This window comes from Zonotrichia albicollis, chromosome 26 (genome assembly GCF_047830755.1).
Source record: "Zonotrichia albicollis isolate bZonAlb1 chromosome 26, bZonAlb1.hap1, whole genome shotgun sequence".
Taxonomy (NCBI): Eukaryota; Metazoa; Chordata; class Aves; order Passeriformes; family Passerellidae; genus Zonotrichia; species Zonotrichia albicollis.
In genome coordinates this window covers 7,686,763-7,712,830 of record NC_133844.1, presented here as the reverse complement: position 1 = coordinate 7,712,830, position 26,068 = coordinate 7,686,763, and the positions used below count along the sequence as shown (strand labels likewise).

General features: G+C 45.8%; 1 protein-coding gene across 2 annotated transcripts in view; it reads right to left on the bottom strand.

Moving 5' to 3' along the window:
• The window catches only part of LRRTM4 (leucine rich repeat transmembrane neuronal 4), a 142,688-nt gene extending 117,338 nt beyond the window's left edge, over positions 1-25,350 (bottom strand). The window contains exons 1-2 of one of the 2 annotated variants that reach the window (XM_074558889.1): positions 24,360-25,350; positions 18,937-20,533 (exon numbers count right to left, since the gene is read on the bottom strand). In XM_074558889.1, the coding sequence (XP_074414990.1) occupies positions 18,981-20,533; positions 24,360-24,363 (1,557 nt within the window). In that variant the 5' untranslated portion in view covers positions 24,364-25,350 and the 3' untranslated portion in view covers positions 18,937-18,980. The remainder of the gene's footprint in view (positions 1-18,936; positions 20,534-24,359) is intronic. The other variant, XM_074558888.1, reaches the window with a different exon arrangement.
• Positions 25,351-26,068: the final 718 nt, after the last annotated feature.

The window sequence follows — 26,068 nt, the reverse complement described above, 5'->3', positions numbered from 1 at the left end:
TTAACACCCACTTGGCTTTGATGGCCCAAAAGGAGCACAAAACCACCAAAAAAAAGGGGAAATTTTGATTTAGACAGTCCTGGAGAGTCAGTGCAAAGCTGGGGCTCAGCTCTCCAATCTCCCATTCCTTGGGAAATTTGGCAGCAGGTTATAAACTGTGCTCGATCCTAAAAATATTTATCAATTGACCAATCATTTGTTAGGCTGTGGTTGTCAGGGAAACAGGCATTTAGGAACATCATCTCCAGGGACACGGAGCCAGAGCAGCTGGGCTGGGATGCAGGAGAGCGATGCCTTTTTGGGACTGCCTAAAAACAGAGGCAGACAGGATCCAGGCAATAAAAAACATTTTTATTTATTGAAGGGACTTCAGGTACTTTTAAAGCAGAGAAATCCCTCAGGGGCTACACCCAAAATGAACAATGGGATTTGCACACTTTAATATTTGGTTCATTTGCATATTGGGGGTTCATCTAATTACAGCTTCAGGTAATGAAGTAATTTACCCCAAGTTTGCTGCCCCCAACTTGCTTTTGTTTAATTTCTGGGCCCTGAGGCAGTGAGGTGTCCTTGGTTGCCAGGCCTGGAGAGGAATTGTTGTGTCTGCCCAAAACTGAAATTTTGGAAGGCAATTTTTGTATCTGCCCCAAATGGGAGAGCAGGAGCTCAGACTGAGTGAGGAGTTTGGGGTTATACATGGAAAGCTCAGACTGAGTGAGGAGTTTGGGGTTATACACTGAAAAACTGCCGAGTTATAAATGTGTGGAAAATATAAAACTGAAATCCTGGAGAGGAATTGTTGTGTCTGCCCAAAACTGAAATTTTGGAAGGGAATTTTTGTATCTTCCCCAAATGGGAGAGCAGGAGCTCAGACTGAGTGTGGAGTTTGGGGTTATACACTGAAAAACTGCAGAATTATAAATGTGTGGAAAATATAAAACTGAAATCCTGGAGAGGAATTGTTGTGTCTGCCCCAAAATGGGAGAGCAGCAGCTCACACTGGGTGTGGAGTTTGGAGTTGTGCACTAAAGAACTGCAGGATTGCAAATATATGAAAATAAAAAAGGTGAAATCCTAAAGCATCAAGGCCCCAGCCCACCTGGAGTCTCCCCGATGAACCCCACTCAAAGAATCATCGAAAGGATCAAAGAATCACAAAATCATGGAGTGGTTTGGGTTGGAAGGGGCCTTAAAGCTCATCCATGGTCATGGGCAGGGGATTCCAGGGAAGGAAAATTCCCAGGCCCTGGAATCCTGCCCCAACATCACTCACCAGACCTGCTTTAATTAATCCTGAAGGTCACTTTCAGGATTAATTCATTAATTCATCCATTTTCCTTGGAAATCTTTTGAAGATCAACCAGCCAAGCACACCTGGATGGGCTGAACACTGAGATCAGAAAAATTCCTACCTGAGACATGGGTGGCCTTGCTTTTATTTAAAACCTTTCAACAGCTCTTTTTTTAACTACTACAAGGACCAGCTCTGAGAAGTAGGTATTTATAATTTCCTTTATATTGGAAAAAAGGTGGCATTTTCTGAATATTTTTGGGCAAAAAAGTGGCATTTTCTGGGTCCCTCCTGGTTGCTGTGGTTACCTGGAGGATGCTGTGCCCACCCCAGTGATCCCAGAGCTCTCCCAGACTAACAGGCTGCATTCAGCCCAGATTTGTGTTTTCACCTCCTCAAAGCTCATCCAGCTCCAGCCTTTTTTCATGGGCAGGGAATTCCAGATGTTTTTCCTTTGGGCTTGGGGAAGGAATATTCCCAGGCACTGGAATGCTGCCCCAGCATCACTCACCAGAGCTGCTTTAATTAATCCTAAAAGTGCACAAAACCCACCCCATTAATGACCTTTTTTCTTGGAAGTCCTTTGAAGATCAAGCAGCCAAGCACACCTGGATGGGCTGAACACAGAGATCAGAAAAATTCCTACCTGAGACGTGACCGGTCCTTCCTTTTATTTCCTCAGTAAAACCTTTCAACAGCTCTTTTTTCAATTGAAACACAATTAAAATCACTACAAGGACCAGCTCTGGGAAGCAGGTATTTATAATTTCCCTTATTTTGGAAAAAAGGTGTAATTTTCTGAATCTTTTTGGGCAAAAAGTGGCATTTTCTGAGTCCCTCCTGGTTGCTGTGGTTACCTGGAGGATGCTGTGCCCACCCCAGTGATCCCAGAGCTCTCCCAGACTAACAGGCTGCATTCAGCCCAGATTTGTGTTTTCACCTCCTTAAAGCTCATCCAGCTCCAGCCTTTTTTTCATGGGCAGGGAATTCCAGATGTTTTCTCCTTGGGCTTGGGGAAGGAATATTCCCAGGCACTGGAATGCTGCCCCAGCATCGCTCACCAGACCTGCTTTAATTAATCCTAAAAGTACACAAAACCCACCCCATTAATGACCTTTTTTCTTGGAAATCCTTTGAAGATCAGCCAGCCAAGCACACCTGGATGGGCTGAACACTGAGATCAGAAAAATTCCTACCTGAGACGTGACTGGTCCTTCCTTTTATTTCCTCAGTAAAACCTTTCAACAACTCTTTTTTAAACTGAAACACAATTAAAATCACTACAAGGACCAGCTCTGGGAAGCTGGTATTTATAATTTCACTTATTTTGGGCAAAAAGGTGGCATTTTCTGAATATTTTTGGGCGAAAAGTGGCATTTTCTGAGTCCCTCCTGGTTGCTGTGGTTACCTGGAGGATGCTGTGCCCACCCCAGTGATCCCAGAGCTCTCCCAGACTAACAGGCTGCATTCAGCCCAGATTTGTGTTTTCACCTCCTTAAAGCTCATCCAGCTCCAGCCTTTTTTTCATGGGCAGGGAATTCCAGATGTTTTCTCCTTGGGCTTGGGGAAGGAATATTCCCAGGCACTGGAATGCTGCCCCAGCATCGCTCACCAGACCTGCTTTAATTAATCCTAAAAGTGCACAAAACCCACCCCATTAATGACCTTTTTTCTTGGAAGTCCTTTGAAGATCAAGCAGCCAAGCACACCTGGATGGGCTGAAAACTGAGATCAGAAAAATTCCTACCTGAGACATGATTGGTCCTTCCTTTTATTTCCTCAGTAAAACCTTTCAACAGCTCTTTTATAAACTGGAACACAATTAAAATCACTACAAGGACCAGCTCTGGGAAGCAGGTATTTATAATTTCCCTTATTTTGGGCAAAAAAGGTGGCATTTTCTGAATATTTTTGGGCAAAAAGTGGCATTTTCTGAATATTTTTGGGCGAAAAGTGGCATTTTCTGAATATTTTTGGGCGAAAAGTGGCATTTTCTGAGTCCCTCCTGGTTGCTGTGGTTACCTGGAGGATGCTGTGCCCACCCCAGTGATCCCAGAGCTCTCCCAGACTAACAGGCTGCATTCAGCCCAGATTTGTGTTTTCACCTCCTCTTCTTTAAAAAAAAACGAGGCAAGGAGAGACTTCCCCTGCAGCTCTTCCCCTCCTCAGCCTTCTGCTCCATCCAGGAGATGGTGGGGTGGAATTTTTAGAGCAGCAGACCAAAATCCGAGCAACTGTTAACAAAAAGTGTGAATATGGCAGACAGGAGAGGAGTTCCATCAGGGATGCGCTCCCAGGGGTGTTTTCTGGGGAGGCAGAGCCTGAAATGTTTCACCCAAAGGAACATTTCAGATCCGGGCACTTTTCAGCTTCCTCTTAGAGCAGCCAAAAGAGGAATAAAAATAATTTTCCAAATGAGAAAAATCATCTTTTTTCCTCATGATCCGAGGCTGGCTTAAACTCCAAGAATGAAATTTTATATAATAGATCATTCCATGGAGTGGTTTGGGGTGGAAAGAACTTTTAAGACTCTCTCATTCCATGGGCAGGGAGGTGTGCGCTGCAAACTGGGAATAGTTCTTTGAATATTTACAAACATTTCATAAAACATCTTTGCATGTTTTCTAAAATATCTTTAAAATATCTTGAAATTTAAACTCAAATAATGAAATTTTGTATAATAAATCATCATTTCATGATGTTATTTGGGGTAGAAAGAACTTTTAAGACCTTCTCATTCCATGGGCAGAGAGTTGAGCACTACAAACTGGGAATAAATCTTTGAATACGTACAGAAATTTCATAAAATATCTCTACACGTTTTCTAAAATATCTTTAAAATATCTTGAAATTTAAACTCAAAGAATGAAATTTTAAATAATAAATCATCATTTCATGATGTTATTTGGGGTAGAAAGAACTTTTAAGACCTTCTCATTCCATGGGCAGGGAGCTGACCACTACAAACTGGGAATAAATCTTTGAATGCGTACAGAAATTTCATAAAATATCTCTACATGTTTTCTAAAATATCTCTACATATCTTGAAAGTTAAGCTCAAATAATGAAATTTTATATAATAAATCATTTCATGATGTTATTTGGGGTAGAAAGAACTTTTAAGACCTCTCATTCCAACTCCTGCCATGGGCAGGGAGGCGTCCATTGCAAGCTGCAAATAATTCTTTGAAAAGGTACTGGCATTTCATTAAATATCTCTACATGTTTTCTAAAATCTCTACAATCTCTAAAATATCTCTACTTGTTTTCTAAAATATATTTTGAAAGCATCACCCAATGGATTTTCAGCCGTTCCTGCCCAGTTCTTTTTGAAGCCAGGAAATCTCATCCCGTGGACATCTCATGTCTGAGACTCCCCCAGATTTATTTCTTTATGAAGAAAAGTATTTTTTCCTGATTTATTTTTTTTTTCTCCCATCTTTCAGTTTCACTATCTCCTAATTTCTGAGCAGCAAGACGGAGAGGAGCTCCAAATAACTCTCATTGAAATCAGCCATTATTGAGAATTCTTCAATCACGCCTCATCTTCAGTCGTGTCTGTTCCAAGATTAAACACTTCCAATCTCCCTCCCGCTCCCAAAAGTGCTGGGAAAGCAACAATTAAACAGCAAATCTGAGTGCAGAGACATTTGCAGAAGAAGCAGTGACAGACTGCACTTCCCTCCTGACAGAAATCTATTTATAGATAAATATCTCTCTATAGATATCTATATTATATACAGAGATATATACAGCTTTTCATTACATTGAATTCCAAATAACCAACCGGAATGGATTGGCTCCGTAGTGGGATTTGGGTTTTTATTCCATTTTTCTGCAGGCATTTCCCTCCCCAGCACTTTGCCCCTGAAATTGATAACAATTTATAAAAATTGATAACAATTTCCTGGGATTATTGGGGTTGGAAAAGCCTCCATGAATTCCACTCAGGGTTGTGAAGGAGATGCTCTGGGGGCTTGACTTGCCTGAACCTGGAGAAAATGAGGTAAGAGAAATCCCAAAATAAATATCAGTCAACAATTAATATCAATTGATAACAATTGATGACAATTGATAACAATTGATAACAATTTCCTGGGATTATTGGGGTTGGAAAAGCCCTCCAAGAGAATTCAGCCATGAATTCCCACTCAGGGTTGTAAAGGGAGAAAATGAGGTAAGGGAAATCCCAAAATAAATGATAGTCAAAAACTGATTACTATTGATAACAATTGATAACAATTTCCTGCGATTATTAAGATTGGAAAAGCCCTCCAAGAGAATTCAGCCATAATTTCCCATGCAGGGTTGTAAAGGGGACCTCACTCACCTGTCTTCAGAAAATGAGACAAGAGAAATCCCAAAATAAATATCAGTCAACAATTAATATCAATTGATAACAATTGATAACAATTGATAACAATTTCCTGGAATTATTGGGGTTGGAAAAACCCTCCAAGAGAATTCAGCCATGAATTCCCACTCAGGGTTGTAAAGGGGGTCTGATTCACCTGAACCTGCAGAAAATGAGACCAGAGAAATCCCAAAATAAATGTCAGTCAACAATTGATATCAATTGATAACAATTGATATCAATTGATAACAATTGATAACAATCGATAACAATTTCCTGGGATTATTGGGGTTGGAAAAGCCCTCCAAGAGAATTCAGCCATGAATTCCCACTCAGGGATGCTCTGGGGCCCTGACTCACCTGAACCTGCAGAAAATGAGAAAACAAAAATCCCAAAATAAACCATAATCCCAAAATTAACAACAGCCCCCAAACCAGCCCTGGGGGTTGGAACTGGATGATTTTAAGATTCCTCCCAACCCATTCAGGGATCAAACAAAAAGGGGGAAGTGATGGCTCAGAATCCTAAAGGGATTTTCCTCCCACTGGAGCAGCTACAACCACACCTGGGAATATTTTGCAAACAGATTCACGACAGGAAAAGGGGGTAAAAAAAAGCAAAAAAAGTGTGGGGTAAATTGTTCTCAATGAATAACTCCTCCAGCTCTGATAGCGATGCATAATTACAGTGCATAATAGGATGTATTAGTTGGGGGTACTAATTAGTTCATGTTTGTACAGCTCCTGTGAGGTGTAATGAGCTCAGGCATTATCATTAACTCATTAACTAAGCAGAGCCTTCAGGTTGAAATCCTTTTTACCATAACTCGGAGCAGGATCACCTACACCCCTTCAGATCCATTCAGTGGTTCCTGCTGATCTCATCGGGGAGGAAAATTCACAAATTGGGGCCCGGGAGGAAGCGCAGGGTGATTAAAAGGAGAGGAATTATTGGCATTTTGGAAGGTGCTGCTTTGGAACCGAGGCGGGGCTGGGGCGCTCAGGGGGCTGCAGGTGAAGTTTGCCAGGTAAAATCAGTCAGAATCTTGATTTGACAAAAATCAGAAGCTCCTCTGGGCTTCAGAGCCTTTCTCAGCCCCTCTGAACAGGAGATAATAAAGTCCTGAAGCTGTGAAGGTTCCTTAAATCAACATTAATTAGCCCAGAAGGGCCAAAAGCCATTGGGTGCTTGCCCAACCCGGATCAACTTTGTGCTCACTGCTGCAGAAAGGAAAAAAAAAACCAAATACCCCCAAAATGTTCAAATCTTCAGTAAGCCAAAATTTAGAAATAATTTATAAATTTATAATTGTATTTATAATTTAATGCAATATATAATTTATACTAATATAATAGAATATGTAATTAAATTATATTTATAATAATTTATAAATTTATAATTATATTTATAATGTAATATATTATATAGTTTATATAAAAATATGATATGATATGATATGATATGATATGATATGATATGATATTATATTATATTACATTGTATTATATTGTATTATATTATATTATATTATATTATATTATATTATATTATATTGCATTACATTACATTACATTACATTATATTAATATATTAAATATAACATATCATATTAATATATTATATGTTATATTAAATTATAATATTTGTTTATTTTAATAAATATATGTCTCAGGGTATTAATTATATATTAATATAATAGACTATTGTGTTGTATTATATATAATACATATATTAAATATCATATATAATATACATCTATATAATATATTATATTAAATTATGATATAAATAATTATAATATATATTTATTGTAATAAATCTGTATCTCAGGGTATTCCTATAAATTATTATAATAGACTATTATAACTATTAATAATAAATACATTAAAAATAAATAATAAATAATTATTAATATTCTATATTATTAGAATATTAGAACGGTGGCCCAGAGGTCCCACAGTTCCCACTCTCAATCTCAGAATATTTATCATATTAATATATAATGTTAATATTAATATTATATATGATAATATATTATATATTATAATATTATATATACAGTCCCCACTCTCAATCTCAGCTCCCACTCAGCTCCACCCCATTATTTTTTCCCTGAATTCTTTATCCTGATGCCCCTGAATGGGGGGAATTATGTCATTTTTTGAGGTATTTTTCCTTTTCTGAGGGCTTTATTTGCTTTCTGACTGCAGCTGGTGCCAGGCAGTTTGTAAACAGCTCTCCAGAATGAATAAAAAATTAATACACCGCTGTAAGAAATGATCAGAAATCACATGTGACCTCTTATTTATGTGCTTATCCTGCTTTAAAATTCATCAATGTTTAACCAGTACTCCTTAAAGCACTTACAGAATGTACACACAGCCACTAATTAATTGCTGCTCTCAGTTTGAATTGGGGCCAGCCCCTGCCTTGTCTTACCTGGCCATGAGGTCAGGATGAAAAATAACAGCCAGAGATTGAGTGTAAAAACCAGAAAATTACAAAAAAACGGGTAGGGGAAAAGTTATGGGGTTTCCTATGAGTTTTGTTTATAATTTATTTGATTTCCTTTGACCTGAATTGAGCTGTAGGCTGCTAATTTGGGTTAATACTGATAATTACTCAAAAGAGTGAACGTGGAATAGTTAATCACTCAAAGGCTTTTCCTTTTTTTTTGAATAGCAGAGATTAAACCTGTCCTGCCACTCCCCACCCCCCTGGTGAAAAAGGGATTTAACTCTTGCTGGGAATGGAGAAAAATCCATTCCGTTTTTTTATCTGACACATTTTCAAAGGGAATAAATTTTTTTCCCCTACTGGATCCTGGTTTTTCTCCTCAGTGGTGATTTAACCTGCTGTTCTAGCTCGAAGTAAAAGGCAGATTTCAGGTGACTCTCTGGAGGCACCTTTTAGAAATAGTGGTGGTGGAAACAGCAAAAATTTGCCATTTGGATGCCCTGGATGGACAAGGTGGGGAAATTCCTCTTCTCCACTTCAATTTTTTATGCAGACTCAGAAAATTCTGGAATTGTTTGGGTTGGGAAGGACTTTAATGCCCACCCAGTGCCATTGCCCTGCCATGGACAGAGACACCTTCTCTACACCAATACTTTTATGAAATTCATGGCAAAAGATCAGGGAAATACGAAATTTCTCCTCTACTTTTCCTTATCACCTCCATGGAAAACTGATCGAGGCAACATTAATTCCAGTCACTCACCTTTTACAGCAAAACAACAGAGTCCAGACCTCACTCTCGAAAATTAATAGGATAAATTCGGGAGCTAATCATAACTAGAGAGAGGTTAATCAATTCCTCAGATTGTTGAGGAATTTATACACACTGGGACCCTTAATGTATTCAACAAAGCAATGGCACCAAAGAAAATACCCATAGATTTTGTTTTCAAATACAAATTTCTCGTAATTCAAAACCGCCGGTGGGCTCCTTCCTTCCCTGATTTGTACAATTTGTGCTCCCACTGCAGAGCGACCAAGCTCTGCCTTCATTTGCCTTCACAAGTGACATTGATGTGGCTTTTAAAGCCAGCAGCCCAACGTGTGATTTAAGAGGCTCCGAGAAGGAAAATTATAACTCTGGGGGGAAGAAACGGCTGCGAAATTTCCATTGAAATCGTTGGATTTCACTCTGGGGACGAGGCAGCACCTGAGCGGCTCCAAGTCAGTCTGAATGTGGGATGGAGGTTTAAAAAGCACTAAACAGCCTTGTGCTAATGCCTCCCCAAGACAAAGCAGAGCTCTTCAGGCTGGCTTTGATGGCAAGGAACAAAACAGGCGCAGCTGGAGGCCCCCGAGGCTCCAGACAATTCTGCTTTTGCCTTTCATGCAGCAGCAGCAGCAGCCAAAGCCCAGCCCTGCTCCAGAGAAAGGCAGGGCACCCCTCTAAGTGGAGGGGAGGGCAGGGACAGACAGACAGGAGGCATCTTCAAAAGGTTCAAGGGCTGGTTGCAGTGCTCGGGTTCTAACGAAAGTCAACGTGACCTTGGTTTGCTTTTCTTCTTTTGAAGAGCAACTGAAACATAAACTTTAAGGGATTTAGAGATGTGGCTGCCCCTGGATCCCTGGGAGTGCGCTAGGCCAGGTTGGAGCAACATGGGATAGTGGAAAGTGTGGGACCCATGGTGGGGCTGGATGGGCTTTGAGCTCTCCTCCAACCCAAACCATTCCAGGATTCCCTGGGATTTTGGAAAGAAATACTGGGAGAGGGGCTGGGATAAATTCCCAGAGCATCTGTGGCTGCCCCTGGATCCCTGGGAGTGCCCTAGGCCAGGTTGGATGGGGCTTGGAGCAACCTGGGACAGTGGGAGGTGTGGGACCCATGGTGGGACTGGATGGGCTTTGAGGCCTCCTCCAACCCAAATCAATCCAGGATTCCTTGTGCTGGTTTGGATGGGATTTTGGGAAGAAATATTGGGAGAGGGGCTGGGATGGAATTCCCAGAGCAGCTGTGGATCCCTGGATCCCTGGAAGTGCCCAAGGCCGGGTTGGAGCACCCTGGGACAGTGGAAAGTGTGGGACCCATGGTGGGACTGGATGGGCTTTGAGATCTCCTCCAACCCAAATCAATCCAGGATTCCTTGTGCTGGTTGGGATGGGATTTTGGGGAGGAATTCCTGGCTGGGATGGAATTCCCAGAGCAGCTGTGGATCCCTGGCAGTGCCCAAGGCCAGGCTGGAGCACCCTGGGACAGTGGGAGGTGTCCCTGTCACTGGTTGGGATTTAAGGTCCCTCCCCACCCAAACCATTCCCTGGCAGCAACAGAGGAAAACGATGCTCAGAACACCAAGAACAGAGATTTGTGTTCTATTTCCACAAAATCTCAGACAAGACAGGATAGATGGGCGTAAAACCATGACTAAAATATCTCAGTGTTTATTCAGAGCCTCCCGTACGCGGAACCTCTGCCCTGACCCCGGAGCTCCTGCCCTCCCCTCCCGCTAAATTAACGGGATAACGATGAAAAGCACTTCTCTCCTCGTCCAGCAATGTGAGAATTGCCTGGCAATTAAGCAGCCTTTGAGGATGACACCGCTGATTATTTCAGGACAATCCAGAATCGGGGTTGGAATGGGAAGAGCAGTGTCAGAGGCACCATTAAACAATGCCTGGCCTGCCCATCATTCCCACCAATTATTGCGGGATGGGGGGAGAAGGAAAACTATTTATAACCTGTCAGTCTCCAGAAACCACAATTATGATGATTTAATTAACACATGGAGAGAGGCTTTAAGGCAATCACGTCGTTCTAAATTTAAGAAGCAGCACATTTCAGGCCCAGGATGATTTAGGAATTCTGGTTGAGCCGGGGCAGGGCTTTGATGGCCGTGTTGGTTCCTTTTAAAGCATCCATCATGTTCCAAGATAATCCACATGTGGCAGTGAGGGATGGGAGGAATCAGCAGGGCTCTCAGGGGCCATCCCACAGAAGGAAAAGCTGATTTTTTAATGAGGATGGACTGAAAACGAGCAAAACCACAGAACTCAAGTCTCTTTGTCAAAGACAGCATTGGTGTGGTGGAAAAACCTGGAAAAATGGGGATTGGGTGGATGAGAGTGGAAGGACCTGCTTGGCACTGAGCGTCCTTGGCATGGTGCCCTGGAGGCCCAGCCTTGGCTTAACCGTGGCCTAACCTTGGCCTAACCTTGGGTTAACCTTGGTTTAACGTTGGCCTAACCTTGGCCTAACCTTGGTTAACCTTGGCCTAACCTTGTCTTAACCTTGGTTTAAGGTTGGCCTAACCTTGGCCTAACCTTGGTTAACCTTGGCCTAACCTTGGCCTAACCTTGGCCTAACTTTGGGCTGAACTTTTCCACCCCTGGGCTCAGAGCTGGAGCACCCAAAGCCGGAATATTGCCAAAGAATTCCCAGATTCTGGGAATTCCTGGGCTGCCCCACTGCCCTGGCCAGCTCCTCCAAAGAAATCACACTCCAGGTCTCATTTCCTCTCTCTGGCTCAGATTATTTGCTGTGTCCTGTTCTCCCAAACACGAAAAATGACTCCTCTGGTGTTTCCATGCAGTGATTAAACCCAGGAGCTGTCAGCTGCTGCCCAAACACAAATAATTCCTGCCTTCTTTCACCATCTATTGTTTTTTAAAAGGATTAACACACAAGTAACATAAAGGAAAATCCCAGTTCTTCAATATTTCACCATCAATTGCTGCTTGATTGGATTAACACTTAAATAACATAAAGGGAAATCCCACTTCTTCCATATTTCATCATCAATTGCCTCTTGATTGGGTCAACACCCAAGTAACATAAAGGAAAATCCCACTTCTTCCATTTTTCACCTTTAATTGCTCCTTGATTGGATCAACACCCAAGCAGCATAAAGGAAAATCTTAACCACAGTTTACATGGGGAAAAATAAAAATTACAAAGAACCTCTATAAGTACTAGAAGCTCCCACCAGGGCAGACTGAGAATTCCAAGGGGCAAATCCAAAACCACAATTCCAAATTCCTGCTGGGCTCCTCTCTCAGCCAGGCGCCGGAGGAAGCACCGAGTAAGAGTTTCACAAGTGTTCCACATCCTCCTGCATTTCCTTTTCCAATTTTTTTCCCAAATCTGCAGCCCTCAATTGCTGCAGGAGGCACAGCTGGCTCAGCTCCGCCGGAAACGGGGCCGCTCCATTTTGGGAACATCTTTTTGGGAATTCACACGCAAAATTTCACAGGGAAATTTTGCCCCTGTGCATTTTCTTGCTGCATCAGTGGTGCCTCTCCAGCACACATCTCCTTAGTCTGGGGTTATATTTGCAATGCCAAGGGCAAAGAAAGCTCAGAAAGGTAAAAACTGCCCCATCTGTGGAATGTTCAAGGCCAGGTTGGGGCTTGGAGCAGCCAGAATGTCCAAGGCCAGGTTGCAGAGGAAGCACCGAGTAAGAGTTTCACAAGTGTTCCACATCCTCCTGCATTTCCTTTTCCAATTTTTTTCCCAAATCTGCAGCCCTCAATTGCTGCAGGAGGCACAGCTGGCTCAGCTCCGCCGGAAACGCGGCCGCTCCATTTTGGGAACGTCTTTTTGGGAACTCTCACCCTTCACAAGTGCTGAGCCCGGGGAAATTTCGCCCCTGTGCATTTTCTTGCTGCATCACCGGTGCCTCTCCAGCAGACCTCTCTTTAGTCTGGGGTTATATTTGCAATGCCAAGGGCAAAAAAGCCCCCAGGGCGCCCCTTTTAATGCTGAGTCAGAGAAATGGAACTGGAACCTCACCCTCAACCCACTCTGGAAACTGTTCTGGTTTATCCTCTTGTTCCAAGCAGCACCATGGTGTTTAATAAATAAATAAATAGATAATAAAAAAACAGCATGTCAAGACCATGATATTTTATAAATAAATAAATTATAAAAACCAGCAATGTCAAGACCCTGATGTTTAATAAATAAATAAATAATATAAAACAGCATGTCAACACCATGATGCTTAATAAATAAATAAATAAATAATAAAAACCAGCAATGTCAAGACCATGATGTTTAATAAATAAATAATAAAAACCAGCGTGTCAACATTTCCCTTAAATTAGGCTCAGCAGAAGGTCTGCAGCAGCCCCACCAAGCCTGTGCATCTTTAATTCAATTTATTGATTATTTCTTTATTTATAAATTATATTTATATTTTTATTATATTTATATACATATTACATTTATATTTTCCCCATTTATTTTTTTATTTATCAATTGTAAATTTATTCAATTAATCAATGCGTTTCCTCCTAATGGAGAAAGGGGAAAGGAGCAGATTTCCATGCTGAGTGCCTGATTTAAAAGCTGCGAGCACAGGTGACACCCAGCCCTGTGGAGAGCCCAGCAGAGCTGTCCCTGTGTGTTTAACAAATAAATAAATAATAAAAAACAGGTGGCTGTTTATCCACTGTGGGGTACGGCCAGACATGGAGAAGGAGAGGTGTAAAAAGCGACCTCACAGCGCTCAGTTCACACAGGAAAGCTCAGTTCACACAAAAAAAGCTCAGTTCACACAGAAAATCTGTTCACCTGTCTGCCTCTTGTTTGTTCTGTCCCTGCCAGCCTGGGAAAGGGGACAGCAATGACCTTCCAGGGGACAGAAACATTTAAACATTTTCCTTCTCCCCACAGCACCTTCCCAGCCGTTCTGTGAGTGTGATATGCCCGAAACGCACAGCACCGTGGCTGGCTTTGTGAAATCCCTTTTCACAGCTTCCAGATCTCCAGAAAAAGCACAAAATAAACGGGAAAACGAGAGGGAGGGAGATGCACAAAGCAAACCCCAGGCTGGGGGAGCAGCACTCTGCTCAACTGCATGGCCAGAGCCCAAATTGGGAGCATCCAGTTATTTCAGCCAGCCCTGCCAAGAGACTGAGCAGAGAGCCCAGGTGTCAGGGATTGTAATGCCAGCGCTGCCAAAGCCACTCCTGCCTGCAGCCAGCCTGCCTTGGGCTCCCATTCCCAGCCCAGGGAATCATTCCTGGAGCAGGAAATGGGAAATGCAGCCCCACAAAGCAGCTCCCACCTCTGGATGCTCCAAACCTGATAGAAATTTAAAGCAGCACCATCCCTGGGGCTGCTGTGGAGAAAAGAGCTGTGGAAATACCTCAGTGCATCATTCCCAGGCCAGTTCTGCCTTGGAAAATCAGTGTTTTATGGATAACATGGGCTGGATGCCTCCACACCACAAATGATCCCTGTGAAGGTTCCAGCTCTGCTCACCCGACCCCAAACCCCACCCCAGTGTCTGATCAGACATCCCTTCCCTTTCCCACTTCAAATGGAGCTGATCCATCCCCTTTTCCCAAACCCACACCATTCCTGGACCCTCGGCTGCCCCCAGGCCACATGAAAGCAGAAAATGCTTTGGAAAATCTTGCTAAAAGAGGTAAAAGCCCAGGTGACAGTGATTGTAATGCCAGTGCTGCCAAAGCCACTCCTGCCTGCAGCCAGCCTGCCTTGGGCTCCCATTCCCAGCACAGGGAATCATTCCTGGAGCAGGGAATGGGAAATGCAGCCCCACAAAGCAGCTCCCACCTCTGGATGCTCCAAACTCATAGAAATTTAAAGCAGCACCATCCCTGGGGCTGCTGTGGAGAAAAGAGCTGTGGAAATGCCTCAGTGCATCATTCCAGGCCAGTTCTGCCTTGGAAAATCAGTGTTTTGTGGATAACATGAACTGGATGCTCCCACTCCTTTTTCTGCCTTGGAAAATCAGTGTTTTATGGATAACATGAGCTGGATGCCTCCACACCACAAATGATCCCTGTGAAGGTTCCAGCTCTGCTCACCCGACCCCAAACCCCACCCCAGTGTCTGATCAGACATCCCATCCCTTTCCCACTTCAAATGGAGCGGATCCATCACCTTTTCCCAAACCCACACCATTCCTGGACCCTCTGCTGCCCCCAGGCCACACGAAAACAGAAAATGCTTCAGAAAATCTTGCTAAAAGAGGTAAAAGCCCAGGTGACAGTGATTGTAATGCCAGCACTGCCAAAGCCACTCCTGCCTGCAGCCAGCCTGCCTTGGGCTCCCATTCCCAGCACAGGGAATCATTCCTGGAGCAGGGAATGGGAAATGCAGCCCCACAAAGGAAATGGGAAATGGGAAATGCAGCCCCACAAAGCAGCTCCCACCTCTGGATGCTCCAAACCTGATAGAAATTTAAAGCAGCACCATCCCTGGGGCTGCCGTGGAGAAAAGAGCTGTGGAAATGCCTCAGTGCATCATTCCCAGGCCAGTTCTGCCTTGGAAAATCAGTGTTTTATGGATAACATGGGCTGGATGCTCCCACTCCTTTTCTGCCTTGGAAAATCAGTGTTTTATGGATAACGTGGGCTGGATGCTCCCACACCACAAATGATCCCTGTGAAGGTTCCAGCTCTGCTCACCCAACCCCAAACCCCATCCCAGTGTCTGACACTTTTTTAAATAAGTCGTAATTATTCAAAATAATCACCATCCCTTCCCTGCCTGTTGTCATTTAACACCAGAGAACCTTCCACAGAGCAAACCCTGATGGAGGCAAAAAAACCCCAAACCCCAAAAACCCAAAATCTCATCAATCTTTCCCTTTCCTTTCCCACTCCAAATGGAGCTGATCCATCACCTTTTCCCAAACCCACACCATTCCTGCACCCTCAGCACAGGGGGTGAGCACACAAAAGCAGAAAATGCTTTGGAAAAAATTGATAAAAGAGGTAAAATCAATCGATCAATGAGTCCTGGAGCCTGCCTGCCCTCACACAGGGATCCAGGCACTCCTCTCCCCTCTGAGGGCTTCTGTTTTTGGGAGAAAGCTGAGGCTGAGCACAGGGAGCGAGGGATGGGCCTGAGCTGCATCGCACCTGCACAAAATAACAGTTTTTCCACAAGCACGGGTAAATTAGGAAATAAAGAGAGGTTCCATTTCCTATTTTTTTTTTTTTCCTTCCACCAAACACAAACCCTTTCCACCGCTGAAGACTCTACAAGGGATTTTTTTTTTTTTCAAACCATTTTTAAGTGCTGTACATTGAATATCTCTCCTCTTACAAGTGGAACCTTGTAGCTATGGAGACGCAGAATGTCAAATCCAAGCTGAAGACAGGATTTCAGTGGGGGCTTTGGGTTGCTACATGTGCCTTCAATGATCTGCTTTCCACCTCCTGAAGTCTTTATCACCCTCTAGATTTTATTAGTGTGCAAAGAACCACTGGAAGCTCAATAAGGACACAGAGTGACCTGTTAGAGACAGCTCTGGGGTGTCCAAAACAATTTGATTTACACCACAAACCCCCCTCAGTCCACTAATTAATATTTAATTTAATCCAAATTAATCCATCGTTGTTTAATTTAATCCAAATTAAAAACCAGAAATTGTTGTCAGCAGCATAATTTAACCCAAATTGAAACCCAGGGACCGTTCTGGTGCTGCCACAGCACCTGGAATCCAGGTGAGCTGGGGTCCCCTGGTGTTTAATGCTGTGTGTAACAGCCACGAACACCTGGGGGAATTACACCAGGCTGGCCCCACCTCACAGCACCTCCTGGACCTTGAAATTGCCTGCTGTAATCTGAATTATCCAAATTCCAGCCTCCCAAACATCGCGCCTCTGTTCTGGGATCCAAAATGCGTCGGGGGTGGTGGTGGCATTTCCTGGATCCTCATTTGCCACGTGCACATTCACGTTTATCCGTTTCCCACCAAATTAAACAACATTTATTCAAGCTAATGAAACGTCAGGGGTGTTAAACCTGAGTGTGAAGGGGACAGAACTTTCCAGGCCAGGTGTGACAGACAGGGGGAATTCAAAATGACTGGAACATCACTCATTTTCCTCTTGTGCTGTAACAGTGAGTAAAGCAAACCTCACACCTCCATTCTGCATTTTCCTGGAGCAGTGACAGGGACGTGGCAAGCGGTTTTCTGTTCTGAAAACAGCACAGCTCCAGAGAAAGCAACCCCAAATTACAGCATTTTACTTCCTTATCACTGCATGTTTCTCCCTTCCCCTTAAACTCCACAGTCCAAAACCACCTGGGGACTCCAGGTGCCAAACATGAAACCTCTCACATTGCCAGAGAATTGGGCTCAAAATTCAAAATTCAATTCAAAACACTGGGTTTGAGCAATCCAGATCCCAGAACTGCAGATCCCAGCCCCAACCTGCACAAAAACTCCAACAGGCCCATGAATGGAGCTGGTCCATCACCAACAGGCACGTGGAAAGTGGTTTTCTGTTCTGAAGACAGCACTGCACCAGAGAAAGCAACCCCAGATCTCTGCTGCATTTCTATTCCTTCAGCTTAAACTCCACAGTCCAAAACCACCAGGTGCCAAATAGGAAACCTCTCACAGGCGGCCCATTGTCAGACAATTGGGTTCAAAATTCAAAATTCAATTCAAAACATCGGGCGTTGAACAATCCACATCCCAGATCCCACCCTGCTCATCCTCACCACACCCATGTGCCAAAGCCAGGGCTCACAATTCCCACAGCCAACCCCAGCCTGCAGGAAGGGTGGGAATAAATTCCAACAGGCCCATGAATGGAGCTGGTCCATCACCAACAGGCATGTGGCAAGCGGTTTTCTGTTCTGAAGACAGCCCAGCTCCAGAGAAATCAACCTCAAACCACCGCATTTTTATTCCTTCAGTTTAAATTCCACAGTCCAAAACCACCTGGGGACTCCAGGTGCCAAATATGAAACCTCTCACATTGTCAGAGAATTGGGCTCAAAATTCAAAATTCAATTCGAAACATCGGGGTTTGAACAATCCAGATCCCACCCTGCTCATCCTCACCACACCCAGGTGCCAAATCCAGGGCTCACAATTCCCACAGCCAACCCCAACCTGTGGGGAATAAACTCCAACAGGCGCACGAAACGCCCTCAGGTAGAACATCCACCACCAAGGAAGCCAAGCCCACCTGGTGCCACATCCCAAGCAGGATTGAGTGAGCAGGACTGCAGTGGAATTGTGCAAATCCTCCTTTGCCAGCTCCAAACAAGCAGCAGCATCCCAAGCAAACCCATCCCCTGCATCCCCAGCAGTGGAGCAACGCAGCAATTTGGAATTTCCTTGCAAAGCTGGACGGCAGAAGAGAAGAGAGCTGAGAGCTTTTCCTGATTGCGTTTCCCCGTGTTGCTGGGTCAAATCAAGATTGTGGGAATCAGCTCCAGCAGGGCTGTCTAAGCCTCCACTGATCCCTGAAATGCAATTAAACCCTCCAAGAGTCCCCTTCTCCCAACCCAAACGTGCTGTTTGACAAAGGCTCGTGTCCAGAGGAGCCTCTGTGTTCCTGCTGCCTCCAGGAAAACAACTCCAAGATCCTGCTGCAGTCCTGTTGTCCCCTGGATTGTTCCTGGACCAGACCAAAAATGCAGGAAATCTCTGGCTTTAGCATTAAATAGGCCACAAACCCCTCCAGATTTGATGTGGGCTCTGGAGAAAAGAGGTTTCCACATTTAGTTTTAAACCAGAAAAGGCTCTTAAGCTCCTCTGCATCTACCAATCCATTAAAAATAGGATTCTGTTGTAGCCACAGCTCATCAAATGGGTGCAAACAGGGGGAGAACAACACTCCAGATGCCTTTATCACAGTTGTTGACTCCAACTTAATCGCTTTTTTAATAAGTCTTAATTATTCAAAATAATCACCATCCCTTCCCTGCCTGTTGTCACTTAACACCAGAGAACCTTCCACAGAGCAAACCCCGACACAGGCAAGGAAAAAAAACCCAAAACCCCAAAATCTCATCAATCTTTCTCACATTCAGAGACACCTCAAGAGCTTCGAAACATTTACCTCTCCTTCCCAGCAGCTGAAATGGTTTTAGGAGGATTCATGGTTCATACCTCGCATTCCCTGGAGCCAGAGATGGTGTAGGTGCAGGGCCCAGATCCATTAACGGATACATCCATGGTCTCAGAGTTTGTTGGCTTGTAGTCCACGTAATATTCCTGCAAAGGGGAGTTCATTTGCCTCTCTGACTCCCGCGCCTTTTTCCTGCGCCTCTTCATCAGCGTGTGCTGCTGCAGCTGCTTCATGCTGGCGGGGTAACGCTTCCAGGACACGTAGATGACCAGCAGGATCATGGCCACCGAGAGGAAGAGGGCCACGCTCCCCGCGATGATCTTGTGGAAGGACACGTGCTCGTATTCCGGCTCCACCGCGGGCGTCGGGATGTCCGCGGAAGGGCTCGGCGTCGCCGGCGTCGGCTGGTGGCTCTCCAGTTTGGACACGGTGGGTTTGGGGATGAACACGGGTCTCTGGGGGGTTCTGGGGGCCTGGTAGGACCTCTCCGTGGCCACCACCTGGATTTCGGCGCAGATGTTGTAGGTTTCCACCGCGTCGCTCACCTTCTCGCCCTGGATGTGCTTGGGGCCCGCGCAGATCATGGTGCTCTCCTTATTTCCCTTGAAATTCTTAAGCCAATTAAACAGGGGGCAAATGCTCCGCGTACATTCCCACATATTCCCGGACAGGGTGATGGAGATGAGCGAGATCCACGTGTTGATGGTCTCCTGGGAGATGTTGGTGAGCTTGTTGGAATCCAGGTTCAGCTTCTGCAGGTTGGGCAGGCACTGGAAGGTGCCGGGCTCCACGCCCGCGATGTCGTTGCCCGATAAATCCAAGTTGTGCAAGGAACTCCAGGTCCACGTCAAGCCCTGGCTGATGGAGCGGATCCTATTCCACTGCAGGTAGATGGAGCGCAGGTTGAAGAGCCGCGGGAAGTGGGCGAAATTGATCTTGGAAAACTGGTTGTGCTCCAAGTGGAGCTCCGTCAGCTTCAGCAGGCCGGCGAAGGCGTTGCGGGACAAGCTCCGCAGGCGGTTGTAGCCCAAATCCAGGAAGTCGAGGTTGCGGCAGTCCTGGAAAACGCGGATGGGCACCGTTTTCAGCGAGTTGGACCTCAGGTGCAGGATCAGCAGCTTGCGGAGCCCCTTGAACTGCTCCGCCTGCAGCACCTGCAGCTTGTTGTAGGACAGGTCCAGGTTGCGGAGGTTGGGCACGGGGTGGAAGGTCTTGTTGTGCAGGTGGGTGATTTTGTTGGAGCTCAGGATCAGCTCCTTCAGCCGGCGGATCCCCTGGAAGGCGTCCTCGTCCACGGAGCTGATGTAGTTGTGGTCGAGGTAGAGCCATATGAGCTGGTTGAGGCCGGCGAACTGGTGGGATTTGAGCTTCTGGATGCTGTTGTAGCGCAGGGAGAGGCCCTGGGAGCCGCTGGAGATGTTGTGGGGGATGTCGCGGAAGGCGTGCGACTCGCAGTACACGATCTTGCCGTCGCAGCGGCAGCTCTTGGGGCAGGCGCGCTGCGCGCCCGCCAGCCCCGCCAGCAGCGCCAGGGGCAGCAGCCCCAGCAGCGCCCTGGAGCCTCCCCGCTGCTTGGTCACGTGGAAACCTGCAAGGGCCAAAGGGAAAAAGGGCTGTTGGAAAGGCTTGGAGACAAATTACCCCATGACCACCCCATTGTAGTAAACCCCTCAGGTTTAGCCAGGGCCCCTTGGAGAATAGAATGCTGACACAGTGGCAAAGAAGTTTCCTGTCTCCAGGGACATCCACCTTGTACCTTATCCCTATAGCCATGTAAGGCAATATTGTGTTAAACCCTACTATTGGTCACTTATAGTCACCCTAACACCTTTGCCATTGGTCAAGATTGGATCCAGGCCAAGGGTATAAAAGTAGCATACTGTACCCCTACTAACTCGGAAGAAGAAGAGCTGAGACCCTTCACGGACCCCTCCAATAAAGCCATACTCGTGGAACAGCCAGCGTCTTCTGCTTCTCCTCTCTCTACCGTCTGCTGGAGCCTTAGGCCAAGGGAAAAGCTACCTAGCAAGCAAAGCTGAAATCACAAGAGCTGCCTAATCACTAAGAGCTGAATATCTCCCTGCTTGCTAGGGGCTAACCCGCGGCCTTGGTCTGAGAGCGAGCTAGCTTATGGCACCCAGTCCCCTTGGGGACTGAGCTCTGGAGCTGTAACAGCTTGCATAAGATAAGACCAAGCAGGCTCATTTACCCCATTAGAAAGCCTTACAGATAAATTACCAGGTTATCGCACCGTTAGAAAGCCTTGCAGATAAATGACCAGATCACCACGCCTTTCTTGGAAAGGCTTGGAGATAAATGACCAGATCACCACACTGTTGGAAAGCCTTGCAAATAAATGACCAGATCACCATGTCATAAATGACCAGATCACCATGCCGTTGGAAAAACTTGCAAATAAATTAACAGGTTATCACACTGTTGGAAAGCCTTGCAGATAAATGACCAGGTTACCTTGCTGTTAGAAAGCCTTGTAGACAAATGACCAGATCACCACACTCTTGGAAAGCCTTGCAGAGAAATTACCAGATCACCACACTATTAGAAACTCTTGCAAATAAATTACCAGGTTATCACACCGTTGGAAAGCCTTGCAGACAAATTACCAGATCACTATGCCATTGGAAAGCCTTGCAGATAAATGACCACATCGCCACACTGTTGGAAAGCCTTGCAGACAAATTACCAAGTTACCACACCATTGGAAAGACTTGAAGATAAAATACCAGATTACCACACTATTGGAAAGCCTTGCAGATAAATGACCGGATCACCACACCATTAGAAACCCTTGCAAATAAATTACCAGGTTACCATGCTGTTATAAAGCCTTGCAGATAAATGACCAGATCACCACGTCATAAATGACCAGATCACCACACCATTAGAAACCTTTGCAAATAAATTACCAGGTTACCATGCTGTTATAAAGCCTTGCAGATAAATGACCAGATCACCACATCATAAATGACCAGATCACCACACCATTAGAAACCCCTGCAAATGAATTACCAGGTTATCACACCGTTGGAAAGCCTTGCAGATAAATGACCAGATCACCACACTGCTGGAAAGCCTTGCAGATAAATGACCAGATCACCGTGTCATTGGAAAGCCTTGCAGATAAATGACCAGATGACCACGTCATAAATGACCAGATGACCACGTCACTGGGGACAGCCTGAGCCCAGCTGGGATTTGGGAGACACAAACCTGTTTGCCTCCTGCCTCAGCTCTTGGTGGTGCAAATCTCCATCCTTGGAGTGCCTGCCTGGCCACCTCTCATCTGGTGGCCCCCATCACCACCAGACTCCCCTGGTTGTTTTTCATGCACCCAATTTTTTAGAGGAGGAGCAGGGGATGAGATTTCCATCCTTTTCTTTCCTTCTTTTCCTCTGGATCTGTTGCCTCCCTGTTGGAGAATGTTCAGCTTCCCCTGAATGTTAAAGAGAGCATCTTTCTGCTATTCAGTCTGGTAAAATTCCTCTCTCCAGCCTGCAGCTTCTCCAGAATGAGGGCTGAGATTTCCAGACCCCTGAGCCAGGAGTAGACCCAGGCATGGAAAATCCTGAGTTGGGTGGGAAATGGGAGGATATGGGCCAAATCCTGAAGGATTCTCTGACCCCATAGCCTGGGATTTTCCCCATTGACACATTCAGGACCCAGCTGAGGTGGGGAAATGGAAGAGAAGCACCATGATGACCCTGAGGGTTCTCCAGGAGCCGGTTCCTCCCCTCTGTGCTCCTGCCCTCCAGCTCTCCGAGGAGCTGGGGTGTCCTCAGTGCTCTGTGCTGAGCTCTGAACAATAAACATATTTGTCAAGTCACTGTGCTGGATGCTCCAGAGTGCTGGAGAGGAAATGAGCCAGAGCTCCTGCTCCTACGTGCTCCTCAAGGAAAGCAACTGCAATTCCAATCCCCCCAAAATTACCTCAGGAACAGGGAAATCTGCTTCTCCTGAAGTTTGATCCACCTTTGTAACCTGTATTTATTGTAAAACGAGGCACTAAGTAAAGATTTTACTTTTTGTACTGAGTATTTCAGGTTTAGGAGTAGGTTTAAGTAAAACTCGTGAGTTTTATGTACCTAAAATACAGAAATAGATGCAGAGAAACAAAGTTTGTCCATGCAGAGAAGTGCACCAGGAATGCTGGCACGGGACCCCAATGCCAGGTAAAGGTAGGAGACATATTCCTTTCAAATGAACCTTAACCCATTAAACTTCATTTAATTCATTAGGTGAATACCTAAACAGTTATTAATTTGAATTAATCCAGCAGATGATGAAAATACCCACCCCAACACTTCCAGAGAGCAGCAAACCCAGAAAGTTTAAAGGAGGATTTTTATTTCTCTTTCAATTCCCCTCTCCTGACTGAATTTAAGGGTTTGCCTTTAAGATGTCATGTTTGTCATGCAGCAGCAGCAGCACTGGATGTGAGGACATATGTAATAATTGAATCTATGGAATCCTGAATAATTATGAGAGGGCGTGGAGGGGGTGTCAGAACCCCCAACACCCATCTGCACGCCTGGAATAATTTTAGGGCTGCTGCCTCCCAGAGTTGCAGCCTTGCTGAGAATGAAAATGCATTCTTCCAACAGGAAATATTTCAAAGGCTCATATCTCCTTGATAAATAATCACTTTATTATTTGTCACACACACAGAGACAGAACCAACCCAGTGCTGCAGGTCTTTAATCCAATTTTAAACCTGCAAAAACAATTCCTGATCTAGAATGCCTTACAGTTTAATGGGTAGATTTGTAATTTAAATTCTCTTTTTTTTTTTTTTTTTTTTTTGGCTCCTTCTTTTTGCCAGCAGCAGCCAGCTAGAAAGAAATATGTTCTGGCTGTTACAGACTCGGGGGCTGGGGATGAGGGGAAGGAAGGAAGGAAGGAGGGGAATAAACCTGTCACACTCCAAAAAAACCCCGACTGCCAAATGACTGCTGGAGATGTAGCAGAGGTACCAGGGGCATCTTTTCAGCCTCTTCAAAACCCACCTATGCAAACAGCTCCCCTTCGCTTCCCACATCCTGCAAAGTGCTAAACCCAGCCCGAACGGTGCCGGGGGGTGAAGCCGGCAGGGATTTTTGGGGGGGTCGGGACCCCAAAGGTGCCCTGCAGGTGCGGGGGTGGGATTTGAGGAAGCCGCCCGTGGGTGCCACTGCGGGAGGAAAGGTGTGTGTGTGTCTGTGTGTTTGCGTGCCCGGAGGGGGGGACAAGGGCTAAAAAGGCGATTTTTCAGTGCCGTGAGTCACCTGGCACAGCGGAATGCGCCGCTGGCTGCTGCTCCCCCCTCCCCGCCGCCACCACCACCGAATAATCCAGCTGCAAAATCCACCCCACAGCTGCAGCTGTGCCAGCCAGCAAACCACAAAAAGTTCACTCACCCATCCTTTTGTCATCAATAACGTCCTCCTTCGCCTTCCTCCAGATGTTTTCTCCTCTCTCTTCCCCCTTTTCAAAATTTTTTCGGGTTTTTCCCCCTCAGCCTCCTTCTCTCCCTCTTTAAACCATCAGCATCCTCACGTCGCTGCCGCTCGCCCCACCGCCATCCAGCCCTGCCCGCCAGGAACCCCACAAAGTTCCCCGGAGAGGAGCAGCCGGAATTTTTTGGGGGACGAGGGGAAGGGAAAAGGAGAAGGGAAGGGGTTGGGGGTGGGGAAGACAGGACGAAGGATGGGGGGAGTGTGGGGGGGTAGGGAGGGACTCTAAGCTCTGAGAGCCATTGTGGAAGTCATCAGAGGAGCGGCGGCGTTAAGTGGCGATTTTTTCGAAAGAAAAGCCGGAGCAGGCGATGGAGACGAACCAACTTCTGCGGGAGGAAGGAGCGATGCTCTGGCGGTGCCTGGCATCCCTCATTGTGCCGCTGCTGCCTCTTGCCATGGCCGGGCACCGCGATCCATCCTCCGCAGGGCCTCCCGCGCTGTGCCCGAGCCCGGCTCGGCAGCCCCGCAGGCTCGGTTTATTCCATTCAGCTGGTCGGGTTTAAAGTGTTTTGTGGCTGTGCTGAGAGGCAGCTCTCGTCTAATTCCGAGGCTTTCCAGAGAGCGATGATGCTCCGGAGCTGGCGGGTGCCGGGGATGGAGTTTGCGGAGCGCCGAGTGCCCTCCACTGGAGAAAACCCAGCGCGCATTAAAGGCTGAACAAGTGAGGCTGTCATGGCTCTGCAGACTTCGCTTCCCTCTCGGAAAAGAAAATTAAAGACACAGCATTGCCTTTGCCCACCGTCCGTCCCCTGCCCGGCTCGCTCCGTCTGCCCTGGATTATGGAATGTTCATGGCGTGGGATTTTCGGGAAGGGACGCCAAACAAAACATCTGCTCCCCTGTGGGATTTGCCAACCTGAGCTTGCTCTAATCCACCTGACCTGTGTGTTTGGCTTGGGCAAATTCTAAACTGTTCTTCTTTTTTTTTCTTTTCTTTTTTATTTTATTTTTCCTGTATTCCCGTGGGAGGGGAGGCAGGAAAAGGAAGGTTTGCAGGTTAAAAGTGAGATCTTGGTGCAGGGGCTGTGATCACACCGATCATCCCCACAAAAGGCGTTTGATTTGACTGCAGGCAGCAACTCCAAATGTAAACACTCCGCGTCCTGCTGCGGCTGGGACAGGGTTAATCCCCTGCCTCGCAGCCTGTAATTTTTTTCTTTTAAAATCCAAGTGCCTTTTAGTCAGAAAAACACCGACTTTGATAAAGAGGGCAGGAGTGAAGATGCAGAATCAGAGACACCTCGTTCCTCCTGAGCTCCTCTCATCGCAGCAGGGGCTGGGATCCTGCAGGGTCCAGCCTGGAGCCAGGGTGGGACCTGGGCTGTGCCACCTCCCAGGTGTCACCTCTCAGATGTCACCTCCCAGGTCACCATTGCTGGAATTCCCAATTCATCAGGGCTGGGGCAATTCCTAGTTCACCAGAGCTGGTTTGATTCCCCAAGGCTCATTTCATTCCCAGTTCGTCAGAGCTGGGTTCATTCCCAGTTCACCAGGACTGGGTTAAATTCCCAGTTTACCAGAGCTGATTTCATTCCCAGTTCACCAAGGCTGGGTTGATTCTCCAGGACTGGGTTAATTCCCAGTTCACCATGAATGGCTTAATTCCTTGTT